General features: G+C 40.7%; 2 protein-coding genes across 5 annotated transcripts; one reads left to right on the top strand and one right to left on the bottom strand.

Annotated features, from left to right (window-relative positions):
• Positions 1-1179: 1179 nt before the first annotated feature.
• Positions 1180-9482, top strand: PIGB (phosphatidylinositol glycan anchor biosynthesis class B). The gene is made up of 12 exons (XM_065733828.1): positions 1180-1297; positions 1366-1501; positions 1596-1713; positions 2368-2472; positions 2651-2781; positions 3336-3476; positions 3911-3962; positions 4334-4545; positions 5721-5785; positions 7328-7538; positions 8273-8453; positions 9000-9482. The coding sequence occupies exons 1-12, from the start codon at positions 1180-1182 to the stop codon at positions 9129-9131; spliced, it is 1602 nt and encodes a 533-aa protein (XP_065589900.1). The 3' UTR covers positions 9132-9482.
• On the bottom strand, positions 7327-27297 carry CCPG1 (cell cycle progression 1). 4 transcript variants are annotated; one of them, XM_065733786.1, is made up of 11 exons: positions 27197-27297; positions 23627-23698; positions 20623-20737; positions 19740-19819; positions 19349-19556; positions 18308-18403; positions 15247-15501; positions 14945-14956; positions 14353-14453; positions 11949-13345; positions 7327-10226 (listed from the first exon to the last, which is right to left on the bottom strand). In XM_065733786.1, exons 2-11 carry the CDS (start codon positions 23684-23686, stop codon positions 10046-10048), a joined length of 2505 nt encoding a protein of 834 aa, XP_065589858.1. In that variant the 5' UTR covers positions 23687-23698; positions 27197-27297; the 3' UTR covers positions 7327-10045. The 4 variants fall into 4 exon arrangements, with proteins under 4 accessions (XP_065589858.1, XP_065589859.1, XP_065589860.1 ...); XM_065733787.1 differs by lacking the exon at positions 14945-14956 and having other exon boundaries at positions 27197-27296; XM_065733788.1 differs by lacking the exon at positions 18308-18403 and having other exon boundaries at positions 27197-27296.
• Between the last annotated feature and the right edge of the window lie 500 nt (positions 27298-27797).

Here is a 27797-nt window from a genome sequence, read left to right as displayed (position 1 = left end):
GGGACTGCTGCCCAGAGCTGTGCGTGCCCCATCCCGGGAGGTGCCCAAGGCCAGGGCGGGCAAGGGTGAGCCCTGGGCAGCCTGGTCTGGTGGGGCACCCAGCACACGGCAGGGGTTGGGGCTGGGTGGGCTTTAAGGTCCCCAACAACCCAAGCCATTCTGATTCCTGCTGTCCTCTCCTCCTCACTTCCACGAGGCCCACCCGCCATCTCCAACCACCACACTGCTCCTGGGATTTGACTTCTTCCTCGGGACATCCAGAGGCCACTATCAACAACCAACAACTGAAAAAATTTCCTTCCAGATCAGAAGCTTCGGGATCCTTTTTAGATGAGTTATGTCAATGCTGAGCCACACACTGAGGCGCTGCCACACGAGGCCTCGGGACAGCACCCAAAGCAGCTCTTCTCATTAAACGCAGGAGAGGACTGAAAGCTGTCTGTGTGCACATGTGGGGTTACACGTGTGTACGCAGGTTTAAACATGGGAGTGTAAGCTGCAGTCAGGCGTGGGGCCCCTGACACTGCTCTACCACCAGGAGCCGGACCTGGGGCCAAAACGATGCTTCGGGTGTGGGAGGATGGGGACAGGGGAAACCCACAGAGGCACCAGGTGTAACCGCACGACCACGGCCTCCTTTTCCAGCTCCCTGGCGGTTACTCAGACACGCACACGTACCTTCGAGCACTCAGAGCTTTATGCACATAACACACAGTCCCTACGCGCGGAGCAGCGCGGGGCGGCCCCGGGGACGCGACCGGAGCGGGCAGGATGGGCGCGGGGAAGCGGGAGCGTCACGTGCCATGTCCTCACTGCGCAGCGCCGGCTGCTCAGGGCCTCCTCTGGGGCGCGGCGTCCGTCGTCGGCCCGGGCGGGCTCTGCTGGGGCTGCTCGGACGCGGGCGGCTGGAAGACGGGCCGGTAGATGTACAGCCCGCTGGCCACGCCGAGAGCCACGGCCACGGCCACGTGCGGCAGCGGCAGCCGCCCCCACATACCGCAGGGCCGCACCTGCACCGCACACACAGACACACGCGTGAGGCCCCACGCGACGGCACAACGCGCGCCCGGCGCCGCCGCCCCTCACCTGAAGGACGGGGAACCACAGAGCGCGGGGCGCCCGCCAACACAGCGACCGGAAGGAAGTGCGGCGCGCGCCTCCGCCCGGCGCCGCCCCGCGATGGAGGCGGCCGGAGGACTGCTGGTGCGGGCACGGCGCGCGGAGCCGGTGCGGCTCCGAAAGCGCAGCTCTGTGCTGTACGGAGCCGCCGGGGGAGCCGCCGAGCAGCCGGGCGCCGGTAAGCGAGCGGGACGGGAGGGGCCGGCCTCGGAAGAGGCCCGTCACCCGCGGGATTCGCTTCCGCAGGCGCCGGCGGCGGAACCTCGGCTCTGACGGCCCTGGCGGTGGCCGCGCGGGCGCTGAACTGCGCGCTGGTGCGCACCAGCTTCGTCCCGGACGAGTACTGGCAGTCGCTGGAGGTGGCACACCGCGTGGTCTTCGGATATCCTTTACTGCCTGCCCACCCGCCCCCTCCCAGCCCCCCCGCCCAGAGCCCCGCGGTGCCCTCCTGACTGAAACGGCCTTAACTGCAGCAATTATGGGTACCTGACGTGGGAGTGGGCGCACGGCCTGCGGGGCTACCCGTACCCGCTGCTCTTTGCCTGCATCTACAAAGCTCTGCAGATGCTGGGTAAGGATGACGTCCAGCTGCTGGTACGTATAACGAGCCGCAGTGCAGCTGCTGCTGGAGCATAACTTACAGGCAGCGTGTTTGGTTTCAGTGTATTTCTGCTACTGCCTGGGTAGAACACAAAGCCCCGTTTTGGCAATTAATGGTGCACAAGCACAGACTTCAAACAGTCTTTGGAAGTCTCTCCAAAGTTAATGTTTTACGTGAGCACAGAGCTCCTTGCTAACTCTCCAGCCCCAGCCATACTGCCAGCAACTGCAGCACATCCATCCCTGCAGCCCTCACTCTCCTCATGTTCCACATTGACACTGCCATCAGATCATAACTGCACAACTGTTCAGTTTGACAAAGAAATGTTTCATCATACATATGTCATACAAAACTCAGAAACAGCTCCTTTTGACTGCTGTTGGTGATAAATGAAAAGCAGTTTTCTAAATTTTGCTTCAAAGTCATGAATGCTTTCAGAACTCAATCTAGTTTCTTGGTTCTGGCAGAAATATTTGTCTTTCCCAAGGATTGTACTGTTGTTGTTGTTTTTCTTTTAAACCCTAAGATGTTACAGAGAATATCCTCTAATTCACTTACTAGTTTTGTGTCTGAGCAGCCATTCACTAATGCTGTAATTCTCTCTTTGAACTCATTGCAAATATAAAGTCCTGTCTTTCCTGATGTAGATATGGGTCCCTAGACTGGTACAAGCAGTTCTGGCAGCTTTCGCTGATGTGAAGCTTTATTTACTAGTGAAACACCTTGAAAATGCAGAGACAGCAAAGCACGTGGTAAGTCTCAGCCTTTAAACAAATATTGTGCATGTTAATTTACATGGCTGCAGTATAAGCTTGGCAAAATGATACTAAGTGATAAAAGTGATACTAAGTCATGCATCACCTTTATTTAAAGCTACAGAACTTGTTTAACATTTCTCCCTGCGCATGCTCTTGTCCTGTCTGTTTTCAGTACTTCTGCCAGCTGTGTTCCTGGTTTACATGGTATACCTGTACCAGAACTCTGACAAACACCACGGAAACTCTTCTCACCATTTTTGCTCTTTACTACTATCCAGTGAAAGGCTCCAAGATGGGGAGCAGGTAAGAAACTTTCTATGAACAGTGCTGATAATCTTTGGCTTGGGAGTAGAAGAGATACCAGTTCAAATGCTGATTTTTATCTCAAAACTTAAAGCAAACAAAGACACCTCATTTCTGTATCAAGCACTCTAGATCGTGGAAGAAACAGCTACTGTGGTATTTTCTCTAAAATTTGTTTTGGAATTCTGATGTTGCTGCTGAACAACATGACTGTTCCGCAGTTCCCTTATACAAAGTATCACTCCACACGAAACTCTAAGCTTTAGAGGAATTTAACTTGAGAAAAGGTAACACTTGATTTAGTGAAGCCAGCTATTTTAAAGCAAGTATGTGCTAGTTAGCAACTACAGTGCTAATATGGCAGTTACTACCTGGCAGCCTCCCAAGCAAAACAAAGTGTCTGCATTCAGAGAATCGAAGTTACCAGCAGCATGCAGAACTCTTGGTCAGAGACAGGACAATATTTCTATTGCTATGTTTTACTGTCTGCCGAATAATATCAAACCTTTTGGTAAGCTTTCTCTTTTGTTTGTTTTTCTATTCCTTCGTTCTAGATGGAAATATTTGAATTTGATAGCACTTGCAGTTGTTGTTCGTCCCACTGCTGCTATCCCATGGATACCTTTGGTCTTCAGTCATTTTTTGCAAGAACAGAAAAAAGCAGACCTCATTCTGTACAACTGCATTCCAATTGGGTACGTTCCTTCTGAATTTACACTCTTGAGTGTTCACAGCTGCATCTTAAGATTGATCTTAGCACTACATACAGTAGCAGAGACAGAAGAAGGCTCAAAAAAGCTGACCGTGTTGAAGACCAATGCAAAAAAAAAGTCCTTTTGCACAAGTTTTAAGGGACACACTTCTTGGAAGTGAGTTTATATGGCACAGAAAGTTACACAGAGATGTTATCAGGATGAGATGCCAGCAGCACACCAGGTTAACTGGGGATTGTGCCAAGGATATTGGGTGATGACAAATGGCCACACTAAATGGCTACAAGTACAGATAATCCTAAAGGAGTTTAGGAGTAACCACTCAGGGAGTTTTGACAACAAGCTGGAGAAAAGTATAACCTGATGCATAAAGCAATGCAGGTAATAGCAATGTAATCAATTTTACTTTTTTGCAGATTGGTTACACTGGGAACCTCATTAATAATTGACCGTGTGTTTTTTGGTGAGGTAAGCTGCTTTAAACTCAGTTTAAGACTATTTTTTGTAATAAATAATTTTAAAGATGCACTGGACTTCTGTAACTCCCATTATCTGTGACTATGTCTGGTCTCGAATACTGACTTCTTAGTTATTTTAAATGACAGACTTACTTCAGATCAGCTCTCAGTAAATCAGCAGTTATCAGTATACTACAGAACTTACAAGCTTCTGTATAACAACTACTAACAATAGGAATCTTGTGATAAGTCTTAGTAGAAAAGACACAGACACAAGGGAAACTATCACTTATTGCTAGTGACTGTTAGATTCAGTTTAGATGTGGCTCTCAGTTTGGATTTTAACTTACCCCTTTTCTTGCCTTCCCCTATACATCCCAGTGGGTACTGGTTCAGCTGAACTTCTTGAAATTCAACGTGCTACAGAATTTGGGAACGTTTTATGGTTCTCATCCCTGGCACTGGTACTTCACTCAAGGCCTACCAGTTATCTTGGGTACCCATCTGCCTTTCTTTATTCACGGCTGCGTGATAGCACCAAAACGATATCGCATCTTTCTAGGGGCAGTGATTTGGACTGTGCTAGTATACAGGTAATTTCTCCCAAGTGTAATTACTGTCTTTCACCATTAATGTTCTTTTCATCAAAGCTTGTCCTCTCTAGAATGAAAAAGGATGATATTCAGGTTAAATGACACAGAACCTAAAATAATTCTAATACACGTAGAAACAGAGTCAATTACGCAGTGTTTCCTAGAATTGTATGTAATATTACCAATTGTATCATTAGCATACATGTATATTTAAAAGCAATTTAATTCTGAAATACTAAAATAATTTGGCAAGAAATTCAGTGGAAAACAGCCAACAGCCTCTGAATCACCATGAGGGTGTTTAAGCAACAACAGAACTAGTCAGAAAACTGAGCCCACTAGACATCTGTTAATGAAAATCCCATATCATTTGTTTCTCTAATATATCCCCAATAAGATGAAAGGTTCTTCAGCTTATAAAACGTAATTCATTTACAAGTCATCTGATGACTGCAGATTAAGCAAAAGAGGGAGGAAAAGATATGCAAATTATTACATAGCTAATAGCAAACTGTATCTGACTGTAATAGTACCAGCATACAGCAAAACAGTAGCAAGGCCATAAATACAATCTCTTCCCTCAGTCCAGCTCCAAACTGAATGCAGCCCTATCGGCTTTCAGCCCTTCTCAAGTCCCCTAGTCTTCTTAAGAACCTGTTTGGTTTCCATGACAAAGTTTTGCAGTAATTTTGTGTCCAACTGTGCCCAGCCCCATTAAAAAAATAAATAAATAAAACCAACACAAAATCGAATGCTGAGGTGGAAAATGGTGTAAAGTTGTAGCAGAAGTGACTGTTACTTTGTTAGATACAAATGTGTACTTAAAACTTAGCTCACCATCCACATGTTTTCTTGCTTTGTTTTTAATATAGAAAACTAATAGGTAAAGTACTTGCAAAGCTATTGTAACTAGTATTCTTAGACAGCTCAATTGCTATAGCACAGTAGCCAGACACTTCTTTTATTAGTGCTTATTTAAAGTGATCAAATAACTTTTAATTTCATTGTTCTCAAAAAGTGATGATTTGCATTTTTTACTCTAAATCGATAACAAATGTATGAAAAAGCATTTGGCATTAAGTGTTCTTCTTCTAGTCCTCCATTCTCTAAACATTATTTTGTCAACAGAATTGATGCATTCAACTTTCTATAGTGTCCTATCTGTTTTATTACAGCACACTGAGCCACAAAGAATTCAGGTTCATCTATCCAGTACTGCCATTTTGCATGTTTTTTTGTGGTAAGCATTTGGTTTTAAATGTCTCGCAACCTTCCCCTGCAAATAAATTTTACCCAAAGACAGACTGTTAATAGTGAATGTAGGTACTGAAGTGTAGGAGTCTTAAAACGAGCCTAACTTTTCCTTAGAGACAGAAAAAAGGGATGAATAACAGCAAGAGGTTGAAATACATAAGAATCTTTAGTGTGGATAGAAGTATTTTCTACAAATAGTAGTACTGTATTAAAATCCTCATCTGCTAGGAAGTTACAAAGGAAAGATTAAAGTTTCTAGGATATGAAGCTGGATAGCTTTACATTGAAAGACAAATTCAAAACAGAAGAATCAATGTCAATTGTAATTTAAGCTCTATTTTGCTCATCTGAACAAAACTAAATCTTAATTTCATAATTTTATTGCCAGCAAAGATGAAATAGGTAATGTCCTGGCTTAGTTCACTGCTCAGTTCAGAAGATTAAGATGAACCAGTTCTACCCTATATGCAGGAATATCTCCTGTCAGTCCACTATTTTTATTTTTTTTTTTAATTTTTACTCTCTCAGCTTTCACAGCTATAAAGGAACGAGGTTATTTTCTTAAATTATCAAGAGCTAAAAGTGATCTGTCTGGATACTTAGGTAAAGAAAAAAATGTCAAGATGCTGCTGAAAACAAACTGCAAAGAGGTCTTCAAGTTACTCAAAACATAATAAAAGCAGAAAATGGCATATTAATTTTGAAGTCCTTTCTAAGCACACTTAAGGAAAATGTGTTCCACAAAAGCAGTTAAAAATGCCTAAAATAAACTGTTTTAATGTTTAAATCACAGACTGGACTTCACTTATATCTGAAACAAAGATCTGCAGTTTGTTAGAACATGGACCAACTGAAGTCTTATTTAAATTACTTGTTCTGAAGCCGGCCTGTTGTTTATTTTGATTCAGTAAAGGTGGTCACAGAGTGGGGCTGTATGAAAGCTTTCTATCACATATCTCCTATCATGAGGAATGTCTTTTCCTCTTATTACTAGATTCTTAGAGGAGTGAGAGGGCAGGGATGGAAGATGAAGAAATAACCACTTACCAGGATGTAGCTCAAGAACAAGTAACAGTAAAGATCATACCAAATATTTGAAGGGAACACTGTAGCTTTCAGCATGCTGGAGATAAAGAATACCACAACCATACCAAAACAGGTCATTATTATTTATTCTGGCTCTACCAGAACATGTACACATCAGTAAGTGAACACACACCATTCATCCAAGCTACGGAATGGACTGATTTTCCTCACAAGAAACTAAAACTAAACTCCAGAGAGATAAAACATTAGGTTTGAAATTTTTCAACTGGACTCCAAAGAACAGGTATAGCCTTAACATTTACACTGCTAAATCCAACAGTAAGGGCAAAGTCTAACCTTTGAATTTCCATTCAAACAGTAAAGACTGAAGTGCATTAAAATACTTCAAGGTAATGTTTGCAAATGACTAATAGTTTCCAAAGGTACTACGTGAAACTTTTAAGTATTTGCTTATCTAAAACTTGATTAAACATTTCTCTAGGATATTCTCTGAAACACCTAAAAGCATGGAAGAAGTCTGCAGCAAGTTTCTTGCTTTTATCAAATTTAATCCCAGCCCTGTATACAGGCTTGATTCACCAGAGAGGCTCTCTTGAAGTTATGAATCACATACAGCAACTTTGTAACAGCTCTTACCAGTCACAAGCTTTTGTCTTCATCATGATGCCATGCCACTCTACTCCATTTTACAGGTAATAAAATAGCTATCAGTGTATTATATTAAAATCTAGACATTTCAACAGAAATTGTTAAAAATATATATCAAAAATTTGATTGAGGAAGATAAATGTAATTTGTTTTTCATAAAGCTAACACAAAATGAATAGGGAAAATAAGCTAAATGCTTAGAACACAGAACAAGATTAGGAGCTAAGTTTTACTCAGTTTTTCCAAGACAGTTTTTGTATGAGGCTATACAGTAGTCTTAGGACTTCTGACAATTCATACAGCTTAATTACAGTAACTTGTATAGGAAAACTGAGATGCACTGCTATAGTCAGAATGTATTACTTTAATTTTACCTTTACTTCTGCTGCTGGAAGGTAAGGAAAGGCAGTTAACAGCATACAGCGACTGAATTAGCTATTCCAAAAAGTTTGCAATGTATCCCAGTAAGCAAACAGATAAAACCACAAAGCTGATGGGGGAAAAGTACTTTTCATTTAAGAATATGATGTCATGCAGATTATATTTGTTTTGAGATAACCCTGCTTTCTGTGAACTGCTAAAAGCATTCACAGGAACTTAGAGCTGAATCCACTTTCTTCTACTTCTTTTTGTATAAAACACATAAGTGGAAAAAACATGACGTTGGAGTAAAGAAATCTTTTTTTTTTTTTTCTAAAGAGGTATCCAGGTGATGAGTCATTGCAAATCTTGGATCTTAATCAGTTTATCCTGAAGTATGTTTTGTTTTTTGTCCTAGCCACGTTCACTGTCCTCTAAAAATGAGATTCCTTCAGTGTCCCCCAGACTTATCTGGAAATGAAAGCTATGTTGATGAAGCAGACCTATTTTACTCTAATCCACTTGGCTGGCTTAATAAGGAGTTTGACAACGATAAGCTATTACCCAGTCATTTGATTTTCTTCAGTGTGCTAGAACAGGTATGGTAAATTTAAAATGAAACAAACTAGTTTTGAGGTCAAGTTACAGGATAAATTGAGCTATAGAAGATTTTAAAACCCTGTTCCTTAAGTTTTTAAAACACTTAAATTAAAATTGAACCCCCATAGTCTATTATAGAGTACAGATACCATTCCAGTGATGCATACTTTACATTCACTCTGTGTACTTTTTGCATGTCATTAAGTTTTATAGCCTTTCTCTCAAGCCATATTAAAACAAATGTATTGTCTGTTCCCAGAATCATACACCCTTACATAACAATGCCAAGCAAACATGCTTCTGTGTCAGAGCACCTCTTCCCCTCAATTCTTTTATGAAGCCCATATACTCAGATAACAATGTCTGGTGAAGATCCACTCCATATAGAATCAAACAGGATAGCTCTCTCTAGCAGCCTTTCCTAAATAAAGGACAGAAGTTCCCAGGGATAGCTGAATTAACAACTTCCAGAAGACTCTGGAACGTTATTCTGATGCTCTCCAAACAGTTTTTGTCTGTGGAAACTAATATATGTTTATTTACAGGAAATATCATCATTTCTAGCTTTAAAGGGCTATAAGAAAACAGCCACTGTCTTTCACACTCATGTACCTCAAGGACGAGTTGGAAGCCATATCTACATTTACACGAAAAAGCCTGAAATGAACCATATCTGAAGATCAGTTTCTAAACTTACAAACTAATGAGCTCAGTTTTGTACAGCAGAACAGAAGATATTTTACTACAGAAAGGAGAGAGCAGTGAGACTGAACCGGGTAAGTCAAATGGGAAGGTCTCATTATGCAAATGTTGACTGTCTCAAAACACATAAACCTCTTCCTGAAGGTAACTTCAGTGCAAAACCAGGCAAAGGAGTGCTGATCTACCTTACAACACTAGAGAATATCAGGAAGACCGAAGCTGTCACATGATTAACAGTAAGAAATGAGACAAGACTGGACCAATTCATAGAACTGTACAGCTCTGCTATGTTTATTTCTTTTTATAAATAAAGACTTTTACCCACACTGTCTCTTTATTTTTCTTCCACAATATGCAGATATGCAAAATATTTCAAGTGCTTAAATCAGCAAGCTGATTAGAATGCAGCACAGCAAATTCTTGACAATTCAACAGGCTTACAGCCCCCCCAAAACAAGAAGCAAGTAGATTACAAAACACTAACAAATACATTACTATAATGTAGATTTTTTTCTTTTTCTTTTTTTTTTTTTAAGGATGAGATGAAGTTAGTATATCAAACACCGAAGTTAATTATTGGTACATTATGCATGACTCAAGCTTGAACTATACTAATGGAATGCAATTAAGCATATTCTTCATACGCAAGTCATTGCATGCCTAGTTTGTGTAACAATACCACTGGTAGCCAAAGTATCATTGCTTCCAAAGAACAGTTAAAGCAACAATACCCAATATGTAAATTAGAAGACCAACTCCTGCTTTTTAACAAGAATATGTAAAAATCAAGTTATCTAGAGAAACTTGTATCTCATTGCTTTGTTGAAAAACAGTTAATTCACATGTTCTCTGGAAACTAAGTCTAATCTTATTTTTTACCACAAGTGACTTAGTATTTTGGATCAAAGGGTAATTGCCCCAATTCTATTTCAAGATTAGCCATGTGTCTTCCATTAGTGCGACCATGTTTATGCCATTTACCTTCTCTTTTATTACGGTGGTGGTACTTCTGAGCTTGTTTTTCATGTCTGGAATTTTCAGTTTGGGTAAAAGAAGGCCTTTTAGGTCGACTGCAAGGAGTAAACAGAAACTTGTTACTACTCTTAGGAAAGCACTTCCCTAAAAGCATTTTGAAATACAATTACATCGTCAAGAACAGCTCTTAACGTGCTGAGGTTGGCTGAAAAGAAAACAGAATTATTATCAAGCAGTCCTTTCTCTTGCTAGCAAATGGGCAGGGTATTTCTTGTGATGGTTTTCTAACCATCAATAAAGTGGTGTATTTTAATAAATTCTTTCCAAAAATAAAAATACTCTGCAGCTGGTTTCCCAAAATTCTTTGCAGAATAAAGCCAAGTGAACATCTGTTTCTGTATCCCTACTGTGATGCTTGAGTGGAGGTCTCCATCTGTTTTTCAGTCATTCTGTTACATTCTGCTCCATAAAAATAATGAAAACTTAATAGACCAGTGCCTAGACACAGGCACTTCAGAGGTTCTCCTGCATGCAGGAAAAACGTTTATACAGACGAGGGTGGTACTAACAAACTGCTGCTCACCTACTGCAGTCTGTGATGCACAGAGTGCCATTGCACTGCATGCTGTTATTCTGTCACTACAGTCTAGGTTTGGCTAAGCTGAGTTAAAGCTATGTTCATCCTCTGGGCCATACAGAATTCTGTGAATTGATTTGAAATACTGTTCTGCAAACTGAAGTCCACAGAAATTAAGTACTTACAATTAGTTTTAATAATAGATTAGTAAGAAGATAACTCTGACTCCAAAAGATAACTCTGACTGAAGAAGCACACATCAAAAAATTCAGTATGCATTGCGTTGAATACCAGCACAAAGTCTGTTATGTGTACAAGGACAAAAAACTAATTTATAATGCACAAAAGAAGTTTATATATAAAGTGTTTTTCCTACTTGTTCAGAGTAAATATTAGCACAAAAGATTACATAACCAATTCAGAAACCATAACGACATCAAAAGACACAGAAAAAATATACATTAAATACATTGAAGTACTCCAGAAAGAGCAAATTTCACGTAAGACACTAAGGCTGCCTGCTTAACTTTCTTCAGCAAAGTCTGTGCAGTAGGAACAGCACATTACCTCTAGCTTCTTTGGGCCAGCCAGCGCACAACTACTCTGCAGAAGCCCTGATAATATCATCTGAAACAGGAAAGCAATGTAGGAAACAACGCAAGCCACAGATAGCAATTCAGCAAGTCCGAAACGTTTCAGTCCAGCTCACAATCTGAACTGAGTCCACCACTGAAGCAGTCCTGCTCTTGGGTAAAAACTAACTCCGTACTGTTCTAACCTACTGGGGTTAGTTACACTCCTGAAAAGGCAGCAGGGAAGATACCTGCCTAAATAGGGCTTCGAGGCTGCTCAAATATATCCAAAATCCTTGCTTAGGCAAGGACAATAGGAAAACCACAGTTACTGCTTTCTGTGAGACTGCCTATCTGAGGGCATGGAAAGCTATCAGAGCTGTACAGTAATCCTACCTGCAGCTTTCTAAAAGACTCAGTGGAAAAACTAAGTTTTACTACGTGCTGTAGAACCATGACCTTAAACATGTACTGTTTTCCTGCAGAGAAGAACGTTAGTTTGGGAGGTATTACAAGCACAATTCATTTCTACTGAGTCTCTTATATACATATCTATGGCTACAAACATAGACATCTGTGTGCACAGTGCCATCTAATAGAACAAGGACACTAGATGCCTTTAAAAAGTACTTCATTTTGTTAGCAGTTCAGGAAACATGGAAACAAACCTGGGTCCATACTGCGGTGAATTTTCATACTGAAAGTAGTATCTGTAGATATACTTGTCCAAATCATCAAAAACCTTCTCGTTCTTATTTTGGTATTCCTTCATATCTTCCAGATAATCCTTGACATCATTAACAAAATCAGTGAACAGCATCTGGTCATGTATAAAGAACCCATTCTGAAAAAACTTATTGATGAAATTTTCTAGCTCTCTCCAGTGATGGAAGTTATGTACAACTTGCTGCAAATACTTTCTCATTAGCCGACTAAATTCATCCACTGCAATAGGATCTGATACTCTGTTAAAGAGACTAATGAACTCTTGATTAGCACATTCGAAAATACCAGAACAGCCCTTGAGGTCAAACTGATGTTTTCTACTACACAAAGGATCACTGAGACATTTCTGTGAATCCGTGTCTTTTTCAAATGTTGTAAAGTGATGTTTTCTTCCATCTCTGAAATCTCTGGGCATGTTGGGTCTCCTGTGCTTCAGATTCTCGTAAGAGCTATGATCTCGGTAAAAAGTTCGAGCTTTCCTGTTTGCTTCATATTTTTTTTCATTTGACTTCTTCTCCTTTTCATCCAAGATGTCTTTTGTGGTATCTTTGAAGTGCCTGAACGTGGACTTTACAGAATCCGAGAATTTTTTCAGCTTTTCTTTCACTGCTTCTTTAGCCTGCTTAATCTTTTCTTTATGGTGTCTAACAAATTCTTTTGCTGAATTTTTCATAACATCAAACGTTTCTTTAACTGAGCCAAAAAAAGATTCTTTTGATTTCTTTTTAGATTTACTTTGCCCTTTAGCACCTCTCTTCTGTCCCTTTTCATTCATTTCTTGTTTTTCGTTTTGATCTTTTGCTTCGACATACAACTTCTCCCATAAGTCAGAGCGTTGCTGCTCAAAGTTTAGCTTTTTTTCTAGCTCTACTAGTCTTCCACGCAGAGTTTCTATTTCTTGATTTTCTCTTAATGCATCATCATCACTAACACTGTCTGGTGTTTGACGGGAACTTAGTTGTTCCAGTTCTTTTTTCAGAGCCTCGGTAATATGACGTTCTTTGTCCAGTTCTCTCCTTAACATCTGTGCTTCTGCAAAGAGGGTTTCCTTTTGCCTACGAAAATTATGGTTTCTTTGCTTTTCTTCTTCCAAATGTTCCCTTAGTTTCTGATTTTCCATGACAATAGATTCAGTACTCGTACCTTTGTCTTCTAAGTTTCTTATCTGTTGTCTTAGCTTCCTTAGTTCTTCCTGAAGTGAGACCAAAGCTTTTTCTTCCTTCTCTAGAGATTCTCTTAAGTGCTGATTTTCTGCAGCAAGGCTTTTTTTTTGTGATTCAAAAGATTTCTTCTCCACCTCAGTAGAGGTCAAACACGTGGCAAGATCTCCCCTGAGTGACTAGTGTAAACAAGAAAAAACAAGACAAAAATAATGACCAGAATTGTTCTAATTTTAACTAGCAAAATAAAAGACCGAGACAGACCCAACATTTTGCTTGTCATTTTGGATGATACGACATGTTGCATCATGATGCAAAAAATAGAGCTAGTTTATTTATCTCAAAGATATAAACACAAACACTCTCTTGGCAACAAAGACCATGTGAGAGGCTCCCACTTCCAACCAGAGGTCATCACCCCTTGCTTTCACTGATTTAAATAGCTGACGGGTAGTAAACTGGAAACTCTGATTGATTCATCTTAGAAATTAAAACGTGTGCATGCTGTTTATATTCAGCAATCTGGGTTTACAGGTTACAAAAACAAATCCATTACTACTTGGTACATCAGGAGTACTACTAAGTGTACTAAGCAAACGGGGCACAAATTCTGAAACTGATCTCAAATCAACTTTGTTGCTGAAAGAACATATGTAACTATATCCTAACACAAGAGAATACTCTCAGCTCTTGCCATCCATGACAAACTCAAGAACTAAAATCTTGTCCTATGTGTAAATACTGCATCAGCAACGTCAAAATAAATTACTCATTTTTAAAAAGCACTCCCAAACAAAGCACTTCCCCACTCTTCTCTCTGAATTATCTGAAGATGAAAACCTAAGTTAAATACTTGAAAAATGAATAACCACTGAGAATTTAAAAAGTAAAACTGTATACTCAGCAAGATCAATCTACAATAGGTTTTTACCACCACAGTTCTACTTCAGCTGTCTTTATTAACCACAACCTAGTACTGCAACATTGGGAAGGGGACAAAAGAGACCACATGTAAGGCCAGATAACTCCCAGGCTGCTATTAAGACTGTATAAATAAAAACCAATATGCTTTAACACTTAACAGTAACAATACGTACACAATGCATTTCTGTGATAAATTAATTTCACTTTGGGTAAAATACACGTACATGTTAAAAGAATAACTGCCAGCCAAACTCACACCTACCCCTACTTTATCTCCTTGTTCTTGTTGGCACTGGTAAAGGTCATCTTTCAGTTCACGTGTCTTTGTTACCAGCTGCTGACGTTTCTGGATCTGTATCGTACCTACAGAAATATTTTTTTTAATAGCCTCTCTCACAGCAGTTAGAGGAACATGTGAACCTAAACATCATCTTCATTTCCTCTGCAAATTCAGAAGCATTCTTGATTTCTGCACAGTACTTACCAGTTAGAATTAAAAACCTTGTTTAAAGTTGAAAATGTATCCTTATAGCTAAAATCAGATTTCTGCATACAGATTCTGTTCCTTATAATGATTAATGTTTTTCTAAACAGACCCCAATCATATTTTCAGATAGACCGTCTGATTGATGAGAACAGAGGAAGGAATTTTAATAAAATTATATGGGAAATTATTGTTATTAGTCAATTCTCTAATACTGCATAAACTAGTAATTCCTAAGATCTGATCGTTACTTTTTGTAACAGTACACACACATATGTATGTATGAGTATGTAAACATACATGCACACAATTTAATAAGTAAATCTGAACACAAGCACAGGACCCACAGCACATCACTTGTGACTCTTACCTTCAGGTTTACCTAAGAACAAAAAAAAAAAAATACCTGTGTCAAGTGAAAATTAGTATGTCTTTCAAAATAAATGTCAAAATTTAGACTAACAATTAGTCAAAATCAAATCCAATTGAAGTCATTCTCAGTCTCAAACTGAATCACAAGTCTTCTTAACATTGCTTTTTTTTATAGAAGTCTACTCATGAAAAATGACTATTAAGAAATACATGCCCTCTATCTTTTTAGCAGAGTCAAAATAAGCATTTGTTTCATATGTCAGCTGTTGGTTCTATGTACTTTGTTTCTTATACACTCACCATAGAAGTGTCCAAAGCCCATGCTGATTGCAATCACCAAAGCCAGAATGATGCATCTGTTAAGGCCACTACTGAACTGGCACTTGTGTTGCTGCTCCTGGGGAGGTTCAGGCTCTGGATCAACAGGCATCCCACCCTCAGCCTCAGAGCAAGAGATCAGCCTTCTCTTAGCCCGGCGGCGTCGTACTGTAGGACTGGACTGATTACTGGTTTCATCACTACTTGATTCATCATTGCTAGCCTGAGATGGAAAAACTGAAAAACAACACAGAATAGTCTTTAAAATGCATTAATAGTTGCTTTGAAAATAATTTTAAGTCCAAAAATATCATACGTATGCAACATGTATTGGGTATGTATGTCAGAGAACATTAATGGAATGAAGTAAAAATTCTCAGTGTGGTAATTTACACTGGGTATTATGTAAGGAATTCTTGATATCCAAAGTTAAAAATTCATTTTGTAAAAGTTCAAGATAGAGAATCAAGAAGGTATGAGGAAAAACTGCCTGGCACCTCCCCATACCTTATAATTCACCCACTAAAAAACATACCTTTTAGACAATGCTACCTCTTAAAATTATCTACATGTACTTCCTCTGCAAGCCCTAGTGAAGTAGAAAGGTTAAGAATTCTGATTTCCTTCTCTTGCAGATATTGAGACTCAACTATTTCATAGTAAAAGAAAGTCACCTGAAATACATAGGCACTGTTTTACTATATTCTCCCTGTGATATAACTACTGTTGTAGACAAAATTGGCATTTGATACCCAAAAACAGCTTCACATTACAAGTTTATTTACATCTGTCTTTGATTACTTTCAATATCTACCATATACTACCTGCTAACTCTTTACCCACCTTTCAGAAAAAGAAATAAATAAATAAGCAACCCACCATTTTCAAACAATCCCACGGAGAAGAACCATGCAGGTGCCTCTGTGCTTGTCTCTGTCTAACATCCTGGATCCGAAACACTTACTACCTGTCTGGTGCTTCATAATAATGGACTAGACAAGGTTTGAAATAAGAACCAATTATGACTTTGAAAGTTATCTTTCCAGGCTTTTTTTTTTTTTGTATAGTGGTATTTAGGATACCATTTGTATGTTCATGGCACAAAAGCCATATATTCTGACTGGATAAGCAACAATAGAGCTGTAATTGCTTGTAGCTATTCATGATACAAACCCTTACTGCATGTATTGTAAATAGACTGATACTGGCCAGCATACAAGCAATGATTATTTCACCTCTCTTGACTGAAAGCGTATGCTTCAAGTGTAAGACAAATATAAAGGGGAAGCAGTGGCAGTATGAACAAGTGGTTCTGTGCTCATGTACCTAGATCATATGCCTGGAATAGATTCAGTGCGATCAATGAAGCCTCCAGCACATGACAAAGTGCTCCTGCTGGGACATTTCTCAATTTGATGCCTGCAGTTACACAATGCTAAAACCCGCTCTAGAAATACAGCTGTTCATTCCCTTAATGGAGATCATCAAATTTAGATATCTAAATGCAGAGTTTCTGTCCTTGAACATTTCACTACTAAAAACCATTTTGTTGAGCAAAGCCATGCATATATCACTGAACTGTCAAGAACACCAAGCAATGCCAGCAGTAATCCACAAAAAGCATTACCAATAAAGACTTGTCACTACAAAAAAAAGAACCCAACCTCACAGAAGCGATTGCATCTACTTCACAAAAGACCATCAATTAGTATATGGAATACATGCCTGATTTCTGACTCCATAGACAAGCAACATGTTAGAGAAAGAATTATCTTTCATTATACAACTAGAAAACACATTTTAGTTGATTAGTCAAACCAAACAGGCTAAGGAGAAGTTGTAATAAAAACAAATCTCTTCGCTATTTGGCATGCAGATTCTTAACGTACATAACCTGCCAGAAAAGACACTGTCTTAGAATAACTTTTCAAGCAGATGCATACTTCCCCAGTCCTGGACAACAAAGACAAGCACTCAGAAACTGGTCAGGAGGGAGGGTGCTTGTTGTTGTTGTTGTGGGGCTCCAGGGCTGGTTTATGAGAATGCCGAGGTCAGACATTCTAAGGGATTATCCAGACACACTCAGTAAGACAGGTGCTATTGTTGCTTATTGGGGGGTGGGAGGTGTTTAGCTGTCAACTGGCAAGTTGTCAATAATACTGCCTTTAGAGCTGCTCTCAGAATTCTGTAGAAAGCCATACTCTAAAATTAACAGGATGGAAAAGTATAGAGGAAACAAAGCACGACCGCAGTAGCAGTCCAAAATTCTTGCTATTGCTAATGTTTTAGAGGGTCAGATCTACATGAGAAATCAAATGATATAACAGTGTGAGTTAACACAATTTTCTTTGACAGTCTTGTATAGATGAGACTTATCCTAGAAGTAACTTATTTCAGCAAATGATCGCTAGCTAATTTTGCCTCATTCCTGAAGTTGTTTGCATGGTTAGGACAGCCCAAACCTCCAAAGCAATGGTTTGCAAGTGCAAGCATAGCAGATAATCCTCATAAGGATGCTTTAGTAGCCACATTCAGAAAATCTGAAGCTCTTCCTTTTCCAAAACAATAGAAAACAACAAGAAGTGGACAGCAAGTGCTTCCACTGGGGGAAAGTGGGAAAAACCAAATGCTTAGCAGTTACATTCAAAACAAATGCTAAAGGACTTCAGACATCTTCCATAATGTTTGGTCAATTAAACACAGAGTGCTAAAGACCATGTTGAAATCAACTTCAGAAGGAAGAATTTTTTCTTGTCGGTCACGCAGATTTGGAATCCAACAAGTATAATTCCTCAAAACGTATTACAAAGTTCACTGATTTCCATTCCAAGTTTACATGTAAATTTATCATTTTTTTTAGGAGAAAAAGAAACAAAACAGAATGACAGCTTAGCCAAACTTCAGTGAAGACTGGCTTTCAGCATCTGTTTGGACTATCACTACTATAAAATCAAGTCAGATTGGTAGTGATAATTTTAAGAACACTCCATGCAAGCCATAAGCAATCAGCTTTACACAAGCTGATCAAATTTAATCACACCACCTTGGAAAGGAAGACTGCGAGACACATGCTCTTTCACCTCATTGCCCCATCCCCTTACATAATCAGGAATCTTCCTCAGCTCCTCCAGCCAACTGACTTTTGTGTACAAAATCAGGAAAGACAAAAAAAAAAAATTTAGAACTCAATCCTGAAGGAGAAAATAAAACCACGCTAAACCTTAAAAGTTACATCATCTAGAAGACTCAAAGGTGAGTTTTGTTACTCGTTATCACTCATCACAATTAGAGGATAAGTTGTCATTTTCCCACATCAATGGCCACTACAAAACATATGAACTTCTAAACATCTAATACTACTTGAGATAAAAATGGTATTTTAAGTAAAATCATTCTCTTGAAATAAACTTACATTAAGAAAATTTAAACTATCGGTAACACAAAGCAGCTACAAAGAATAAATACAATCCAAAAAACTACAAATAAGCAGCCCAACATTATTATAAAGGAGAAGGAAAAGAATAGTAACAGTAAGCTTTTTGTTGAAGGTTTGATTTTATTTTTAAATTGGGCAAATATTCATGTCCTTCCTCCTGTACAGCATGCACTGCAGTGCTGTTAAACATTGGGATTATCCTAATATATATATACACACATATTTTTACATCAGTAGAAGGTAAGCAAAAGATGTTCATAGTTAAAGTACTATGAGTCCTTGTTGTGACTCAAAAGTCATTCTAGTCTAGTAGCTAGCAATCTATTGCCAAATCCTCAAAAGCAAAAAAATAAAAAAAAAAATTAAAAAGCCAAAAGAAAACCTACATTTATTCTAGGAATAAAACAACAGTGCATTAGAAATTCACTTCCTATTTAATATAGCCAATACTTCACTGAATGGAATGCTTTCAAAAGAACAGACTGCAGACATATTTGGACAAAAATCTTAAGACAACTAGAATAGCCTCAGACATTGCAAATATATTTGGATATGCACTCATCAAACCTTATATTTTCCTTCTCCATACAAAGAATAATTCCTCAGCAAAGATTTTTGCAGAACTGCTCAGTAACTTATTGTACTTACCAGTTTCTGGTTGGGAAAATGCATATTGACTGCTAGAGGAGGAACCCATGTTAAAATCCTCTGAACTGTGAGCTTCTTCACCATCAGCGGGGGCTTCCTCTTGACTTGGAGTTTCTTCCCCTTTTGGAGCTTCAAGTGTAACAATGTCAGAATCATCACTAATTGCTCCAACACAGGAACTATCATCGTGGACTTTTTCTTTGCTTTCCTAAGGAAGGAGACAATGTAAAAAAGATTCAAATACATAGAATACAGCTTGATTTCAAAAAAATAGCAAGAGTTCCTAATGCATTTAAAAAAAAAAGAAAAAAAAATCAGTATACCTTCATAATACTGTTTCATATTAAGACACAGAACTCACAGAAACTTCTGAATAAAATAACAAAATTACCTCTGTAACTGTTTGAGTTTCCTCAAAAGCAGGGAGAGTATTATCTACCACTGGTATCTCTCCATCAGTGCTGTTCTGTGCTACAGAAAGAGAAAACAAAGTATGGGATTAAAACCAAGAGCTCTACAAATTCTCCTAATTCCCACGTACTATTAGAATATGTTAAGTCTGTCTGCGTTCTCCTAACAATATTAACATTAATCTATTAATCTATTATTAAAGCAATTAATAAGCTACAACAGATACAAAGAGGACGACACTATTTGATAGAGCAAATTCTCAGCTACAAAAGTGTTTTTCAGCTGAGTCACCACCATCAGCTGTACAATTTCACCAGCACTGAACAAAAGTCTGCATTATACACTGATAAAAATCTGCACCAGTGGAGGTGACCCACTGTTGTCACTGCTGAAATGCACCACCCACCACCTCACTCTGCTCACATCCACTGCTGGGTCTCCATAAACTCTCAGAAAGCACTGAAGAATGTCATTGGGTGCCATTTATTTAATGGAATACTGTCAGGATGGTTCAACCTCCACTGCCACACAAACATCCAGCTCTGACAACGTGGGCGAACATAAACAAGGAGGCATTACTTTTGAAGCAGTCCCCATGTATTAACACCTTAATTTTTAATCACTAGTATTATATAAACGTACAATTCAACTAGTGCGTACTACTCCATAACGTCTTAAATATTAACCCAATGAAAGACCCTACTGATTACACTTATATTGAGAAAAAATATTTTATACAGTTGATTACTGAACATCTTTCATTCTACAGAGTATATAATGTCTATTGAAAAGAATAATTTTGTGCCAGCATTACAACAGATACTTGCATATTTTTTATATGATTACTGCTTTCAGTACCTTACCTTGCAATTCAATTGGTTGCTCTTCTTCTTGCAGAGAAACATATTCTTCAGAAACAAACTCATTGTTATCATTTGAGCTTCCATTTTCTGAAGTCACTGTCTCTATGTCAGAACCCTGGGGAGTAAAAGAGTTCAAAATGAATGTAACTGACAGAAGCCCCAGTAACAGAAGACTATTAGGAAAGGAAACAAATGTTAATGTAATGCTGAGAATGACTAATTCTGGAAGGGCTTAAGAAGACAATTCTGAAGAAAAAAAAATAAAAGTAACTTAGGCATCAATTGCGCTAAGTAAAGTACACTGGTAACTATTTTCTACCAGCTTTACTAGGTTCATTAATTAAATAGAATTCAGAAAAGCACAGAAGGTTGCCGATTAAGTTTTGAACATGGAATCTAATTCTGGCACACGCCCGTGTGCTGTATGTAAACAAACACCCCAAGAACAGGCCTTTCAGAGTACCAACATGAACTACTACAAGCACTACAGGGAAAAAAAATCCATACAACTCTACTGTATGTCATCTATTTTTAGCAAACCTGAATGGCTGTTGTGCTAATACATCCCTGACACCATGAAAACAAGCATCTGTAAATTGGATTGCTGTCTTAAATCCAGAAAGGAGCCTGAGTCATTCGTCAGCTGCCAGTCACTGGCAACCTCCAAGCAGAGCAGGAACTGAAGATCAGCAGTGCTCAGCATCTGCAGGGCACTGTAGTCTAGCAATATGTCTGACAACTCGTAACATTCAAACTTGACACATTTTGTTTGAAGGAACAGGTGGGACACAAAGTTATTAGAAAACTATGAGCACGCAAAACCCAACTGAAAAACACTAAGTCACCCTGATCCATAAATAACTTGAGCTGTTTTTGTAAACAGGGCCAGTTATTTTTGCAACAGCAGGTGTGAAATTACAGTAGTAGCAATACCTCCAGATCAGTTTCCCTACATGCCTCGTTTCAGAGCTTAAGCAAACATGTATGCTTTTGTTTTTCTGAAGAGACTGTATTTTGGGAAGATCTGATATTCAGAAGTATTCCACATGCATTCTATAGTCATACTACAAAGTTAGCTTTCATTTTAAGAGGCTGCAAATTAACTACTTGAGTCTAGATTTTCTTCCTGGCCTACAGAATTACCACAATTTAAATCTCAATTGTCCTGCAGAAACATGCCACTCAATTAGAAGTGAATTAGTAAAATTTGAGTGAAATCTCAGGAAAGAAAATGCAGAATTCTTTCTGTTTCAGGTTTCAATTGCCTGTGGCTGCTTTTTTAAAACAGATGAATAGAAGTCTGCACTGCTTTGTCTACATAAACCCCTGCCTTCCTATAATCTTGTTCTAAATAAAGTAATGCAGTACGTGTAATTCATTTTCAGCAAAATAACCACCCCAAGTATGAAAACAAAGCATGCAACTGATAGCTGAGTAATCCAGCTGTTGTGGCTTTCATTTTCATTAGAGCTCTGAAGCACCAGAGCCTACGTACTTCTGCTTTCTGTTTGGTCTTGTGGACAGGAGAGTTTTCAGCTCTCCCTTTGGTGACAGAATTCCCAACCCAATATCCAACCCCTAAACAAGGAGAAGTTTAGGCCATCTCTCAAATAACTGAGAGTATTGCTGCAGACAACAAAAGCAAAACCACGTTCCAACATGTGACCCAAAAGTCACAAACTATACCTGTTTACCACTATTGGTACTAAGCTGGAGCAAAAACACAAGCTTGTGATGGTTTGCCTTTCAAATTACCTGGATTTTCAATGCATTCTGCAAATAGGGGGATGCTGTCAATCAATATTCCCATCTTTTGCCATTACATCCTATTTTTCCAATAGGAATGTACTATCTTGAGCACATCTCTTTCTCGAAATTGCTTTTGTGCAGATGGCAAGAAGATACAGAAAGCCATTCTGTACCACTCTAGGAAACTCATTCACACTGGGGATCCTGGCTGAGTAATTTGCTTGGTTTACAGGACAAGGATAAGTAATGAAAACTGTAAAAATTTTAAACAGATTGATCAACCAAGATCAGAGAAAAATCTTCAGGAGTAAAGGAGAGAAGTATACTGGAGATGCAGGCAGATGTACAGAACTGCTGAGAATTTCTGAGCGACCTTGCCCTGCCTTGTTCACTGCTCCAGGAAAGAAGGATAAAACATTCCTCTTCGCACACTTAAAGGCACCTGAGGCAGCTGTTGAAGCCATCTTTGCAGTCCATGCAGTCAGTGGAGTCAATACAGCAAATCATTTGATCAAATACAAAGGCCTACTTCAGAATCAGAATTACTCATCTCTAAACTCCACTGACTGCACTGAATTAATCTATACAGTGCAAACATGGAAATCAAGATTGGATTCAGACACCTTAGCAACAGTGAATCCCATCCCAACAGACTTTTAATTCCTTCACTTTTTTTTGTCTACAGCTTCACTCTGCCACAAATTCACTCACTTTTTAAGAAAGTCGTTATCCTTTACACCAAACAATACAAGGTAGGAAACACATTCAAGTTAATCCAGTGCTACCCAGACCTAACAGTGACATCACAAGCAGCTATACCCCAAGACCTGATCAGAGAATGAGGCAAATCCAGCATTTCACCCCAAGTGAGAGCATGCCTGATAAATAAAACTACAGCAGAGACCAAGAGATAGGCAGAAACACAGCTTGCCATACATCTCATATTGCTCCACACATTCTTTTAAAAGACAACAAGTATTTTACACCAGGAGCTACTCTTGCCTTGCACACACAGTCTGTCAGCTCTTCTCATCTGTTGCTACACAAACCACAGTCCCACCTTCCTTACACAGCAGTTAGATTGCTTTTGTGCATGGCCTCATAGATGGCACTTCCCTATCTCTAAAAATCTCTTCCATATTCTCTGCTGATATACAAGGCCCATACAAAACAAAAGCTACCAAACATGAACAATATCCTGCTCCATATAGTTAGTCTCAAACTGATGGAACTCTGCTAATTAGAGACCCGGTACCTCATGATTGATGACAGTCCAGCCACAGGAGGAATCGCTGTCACTGTAATTTTCAGACATTTTCAAAGCACACTGCAAGAAAAAGTAGATTACTTTAGTACGTAAGACAAATAACTTCACTGCTCTCTTGTTAAATAAACAAATAGAAATAGAAGGAAAAAAAAAAAAGAATCCAGATCACATCATCACAGTATACTACACGCTAAATCTCATGTTGTTATTCTGGAACTGATGGGAAAAAGAAGAAAGAATACAATTTAGACCAAAAAAAACATTATTTTATACATATTCTCTACTATTTTTCTATGCTTGAAATATGGCTTTTCTTGTTACATATCCATTTCAGCCAGCCAATAGCTAACGGCCACACACAAGCAGCACTAGCCAATACATCAGTAGTTACACTTCAAAAGTGTTTGTTTGAAGCGTCCTTGCTTAAAGGCACACTGCTGAAGGTGAAGTCATCTCCAGACTCTTGCAGGCAGAAGAACTAGAATTTACTGAAGAAAAACACCTTTTTGGAGAAGATCCTGATTAGTATATTTTGAAAATAATTCTTCTGGGCAATGTCCTTCTTTCAGCTCCTGACGAGAACACATACCAATTCCAAAGAAGCTGAGAGTAGCCAGAGAGCACAGAAGCAGAACGGAAAAAGAGCTGAAGTACAGATTTCATGGTTACAGAGCTGCTGGATGACTGGGGTAGCTATTTTCAGGACAGCTGTTGGCAGCAGCTACTTCCCTGACATTTTTTTTTTCTCCTATATGAGGAATACCGAGTACATCCAACATTGTTGCACATCTAGACTACTTCAAGTTCTTCACAAACAGAAAGATTTCAAAAAAAAGTCGAATGCATCTCTTGTCCCTTAAAAGAAAGTCAGGAACACAGCCCATGTTTGCCTAGCAGGTCCACACTGTGGTGCTATCCGTGCAGTTTTTCTAAAAGAACTCTTTTTCCACACCAACTTGGATGAATCTACCTGGGATTCCTCCAGAAGCAGGGCAATGATGACAATCAGGACCAGGCTATTAAGCAGAGGTATCAATCACCACAGCTATCAAAACCACAGAGAAATCCAACTTCCATTATGAAGCCCCAATCTAACTACAGTTGTCATTGCCCTTTGTATCTTTTCCCTCCTTCGCTAGCACATTTCCTGGAATATGAGCGAGGGGACTTCACTTACTAAAATCAAACCAAACAGCGTTCTTTGATCAAAGCAACGAACGGCAAAGACTGCACTGCAGAGCTCCCACCACAGGACAACATCTGCCTGCTGTCACTAACCTCCCTGAATGTGAGCAGGCGCTCGGGAGCAGCACTGCTGCCAGGGCTGCCAGCACCAGAACGTGCCACCCCCCCCCGAAATGCTGCTGCCTACGCTGCAAACACCCAAACACCGCTCGTCTCAGGTTATCTGTTAGGAATTCTCTTTGATATAAAAACATTTCCATTCCATTATTCTGCAGTTCAGCGAACACAGTGATCCTAAGAACACCAACTTTACTGCCATTGAAAACAAAGCCTTTGCTTATCCACTGTATTTCACGGCAAATATGAGACAGACCGTACTTGTGAGTTTGATTGCTCCTGTGGATCAAAGAATAAACGAAGACTGCCGTTTTGCAAATCCAACCACACTGCACCTTAGTGCTAAAGGAAAAACAATGAAATCACATAGTGCAATTCCATAGACAAAAAAATAAAAAGTGTTTCTGTTGATACAAGTGCATTTATAATTTGAAAAGGCAGTTTCTCACAGATTTGGTGCTGGATGCAGTCATGTCCTCCTCTGGACAGCTAAGCATTTCAGCATGGCCCAGGCTACAGCCACACAAACGCTGCAGTGTGCTGTCCTCCCACATCAGGCTGACAAGTAACGGAGCACTGCATATAACCAATTCTAACAAATACACAACCTCAGGCTCCACGGAGCTGTCAGTCAACTGTCTTCCCTCCCTAACCCACAGCTTCACGTTCCCTCCCTTCAGCAGCGGGGGTATATCTGCATAACCCAAAGATAACCAAAACCAAACAGGGACAGGCAGCCAAACAATTGTTATTTTGTACTACTTGCTGGCCTTGAGTTAACAGTCACTTATCTCGTGCTAAGCCTGAATGTCTTACCAATATCAAACGGCTAACTGCATACAGGTGAGCAACCTCCCCAAAAAAAAAAAAAAAAGTTCTCCTTGTATAGGAAAGAATTGAATAATAATTAAAAAAAAATGCAAAATAATTGAGATTGATAATTGTTATATTTATTGAGATGACAACAGACAACATGGTTCTGATATTAGTTAAGTTCTGACAGACTGAAAAGCATCTCTAGGGTCACTATATTCTTACAAGCACAGAAGTAAAGCTTTTCAGAATTCTTTAGTTCTAAAATAAAACAGCTTGCAAAGCTTTAATAATTAAAAAAAAAACCCACCAGGTACACCTCTCCTGAACTGTGACCAACAGCTAAGCTGCTTATTTCTGTGAAAGATTAATAAGACATACACAGGCATAACTAGATCTGAGCTCTAAATCCTGTACTTCAGTTTATCCCAGGAACTGATGGCAACCTGAGCCCAATCTGTGTGCTGAAAACTGGAGATCACTCTGAGCCTGCACCTCCCCTACCAGTCCAAGGCACCGAGTCTCCCTGAACATAAGGCATTAGAAACAGCGCAGTGGTGGGCAGGAACTCAGCAGACTGAGCCCGCAGACACTAACACAGCCATGGGTGCCACTGGGTTCAGGCTCCAGCTCCAGCTCCACACCAGCAGGTGCAGCTGGAGATCCAGGAGTGCTGCATGCACATCCATATGGTAGAGCTGTATCAAAATCATTTAAAATAATAATAATTAAAAAGATATCTTTATTGCCACCGGTTTAAGGAAGTTACTGTTTGACTTCTATACCACAGCCTGCAGCAGAAAGATAACTCTAGGCCCAAAACGCCCTACATGTCTGCTGACATCTGCTTTTATACTCCCGTCTTGAAGACAGAGGTGCCCCTGCCCTAACGAAGCGCGGGGCGGACGCACAAGCTTTACAGGCCGGCAGGCACCTGTCCTGCCGGTGCAGCCGCGCACACGGAACACCACATCCTGTTGACCCACGGGAGCCGGACAGGGCAGAACCCCGCCCATCCCGCCGGGCTGCGAGACCCGAGGAACGACACGGAGCCACGGCTGGTCACGGCCCGCCGTGCCCCAGCTCGAACGGACACTGCCAGTGGTCCCTCGCAGGCGGGACAGGGCAGGGCAGGGCAGGGCACGGCAGGTGCAGCCCGCCCGTCCCGCACGGCGGTGGATGATGAAAGAGCAGGAAGTTGGTGCGCGGCGCCTCCTGACGCGGCGGGGCCCGGCACGGGCACGGCCTGACCCCCAACCCGACCCGGAGCGCCCCCACAGCCGCCCCGCTCCCCGCCCGAGCGACCGCGGCGGTCCCGGCGTCCGCGGGCTTCGCTTCTCCGAGCGGCCCCTCCGCGCCGAGGCCGGCCCCTCGCGGAGCCGACCGCGCACCGGAGCGCGGCGGACCGGAGCCGGCGGACCCCGAGCCCGCCCCGCCGCCTACCTGAGCGCGCGGCCCGCCGCAGACGACGGAACGCCGGCGGGACCGCCGGTGACGCCGCCACAAAACAACACCGACCGCCCGGGCCGGCGCCTGCGCACGGCGGCGACGCCCCGGAGCGCCCTGGAGAGCGTAGTCCTTGCCCCGCCGCAGCCCGCCGGCCCGACCGCCCCGCCAACTACAGCACCCGAAGCGCACCGCGCCGCTGCTCGGCCCCGCCCCGCCCGGCCCCGGCTGCTATGGCAACGCCGCGCCGCGGAACCGCCGAGCCCGGGCCGGAGGCCGCGCAAGCTCAAGAGCTTATCGCTAACGCAGAAACTAACGCAAAGTCAAGCTTTGTTACTACACTGTGAACACTTCATCTGTCCCTGCCCCCAGCTGACTGCAGGAGGACAGAAGCGTGCGGCTCCCTGCTGCCCCCGGGTATTTCACTACATGCCTTGCACAACGTTTGCTCTGACCACAAACACATGTGAAATGTTCTGGGCTGTTATGTGAAAGGCTGAGGTAAACCTGCTTCTTTAGCAGGACAAAATGACTCCTGCTGAGAAGGTGCCTCTGAGCCCCAACACTGAAGAAAAAAAAAAAAAAACATCCTCATCCT

Source organism: Cyrtonyx montezumae, unplaced genomic scaffold (assembly GCF_038088225.1).
Source record: "Cyrtonyx montezumae isolate F1298 unplaced genomic scaffold, pur_monq_1.0 scaffold_17, whole genome shotgun sequence".
Classification (NCBI taxonomy): Eukaryota; Metazoa; Chordata; class Aves; order Galliformes; family Odontophoridae; genus Cyrtonyx; species Cyrtonyx montezumae.
The sequence above is the reverse complement of the archived record's forward strand: the minus strand, read 5'-3'. Positions and strand labels throughout refer to the sequence as shown.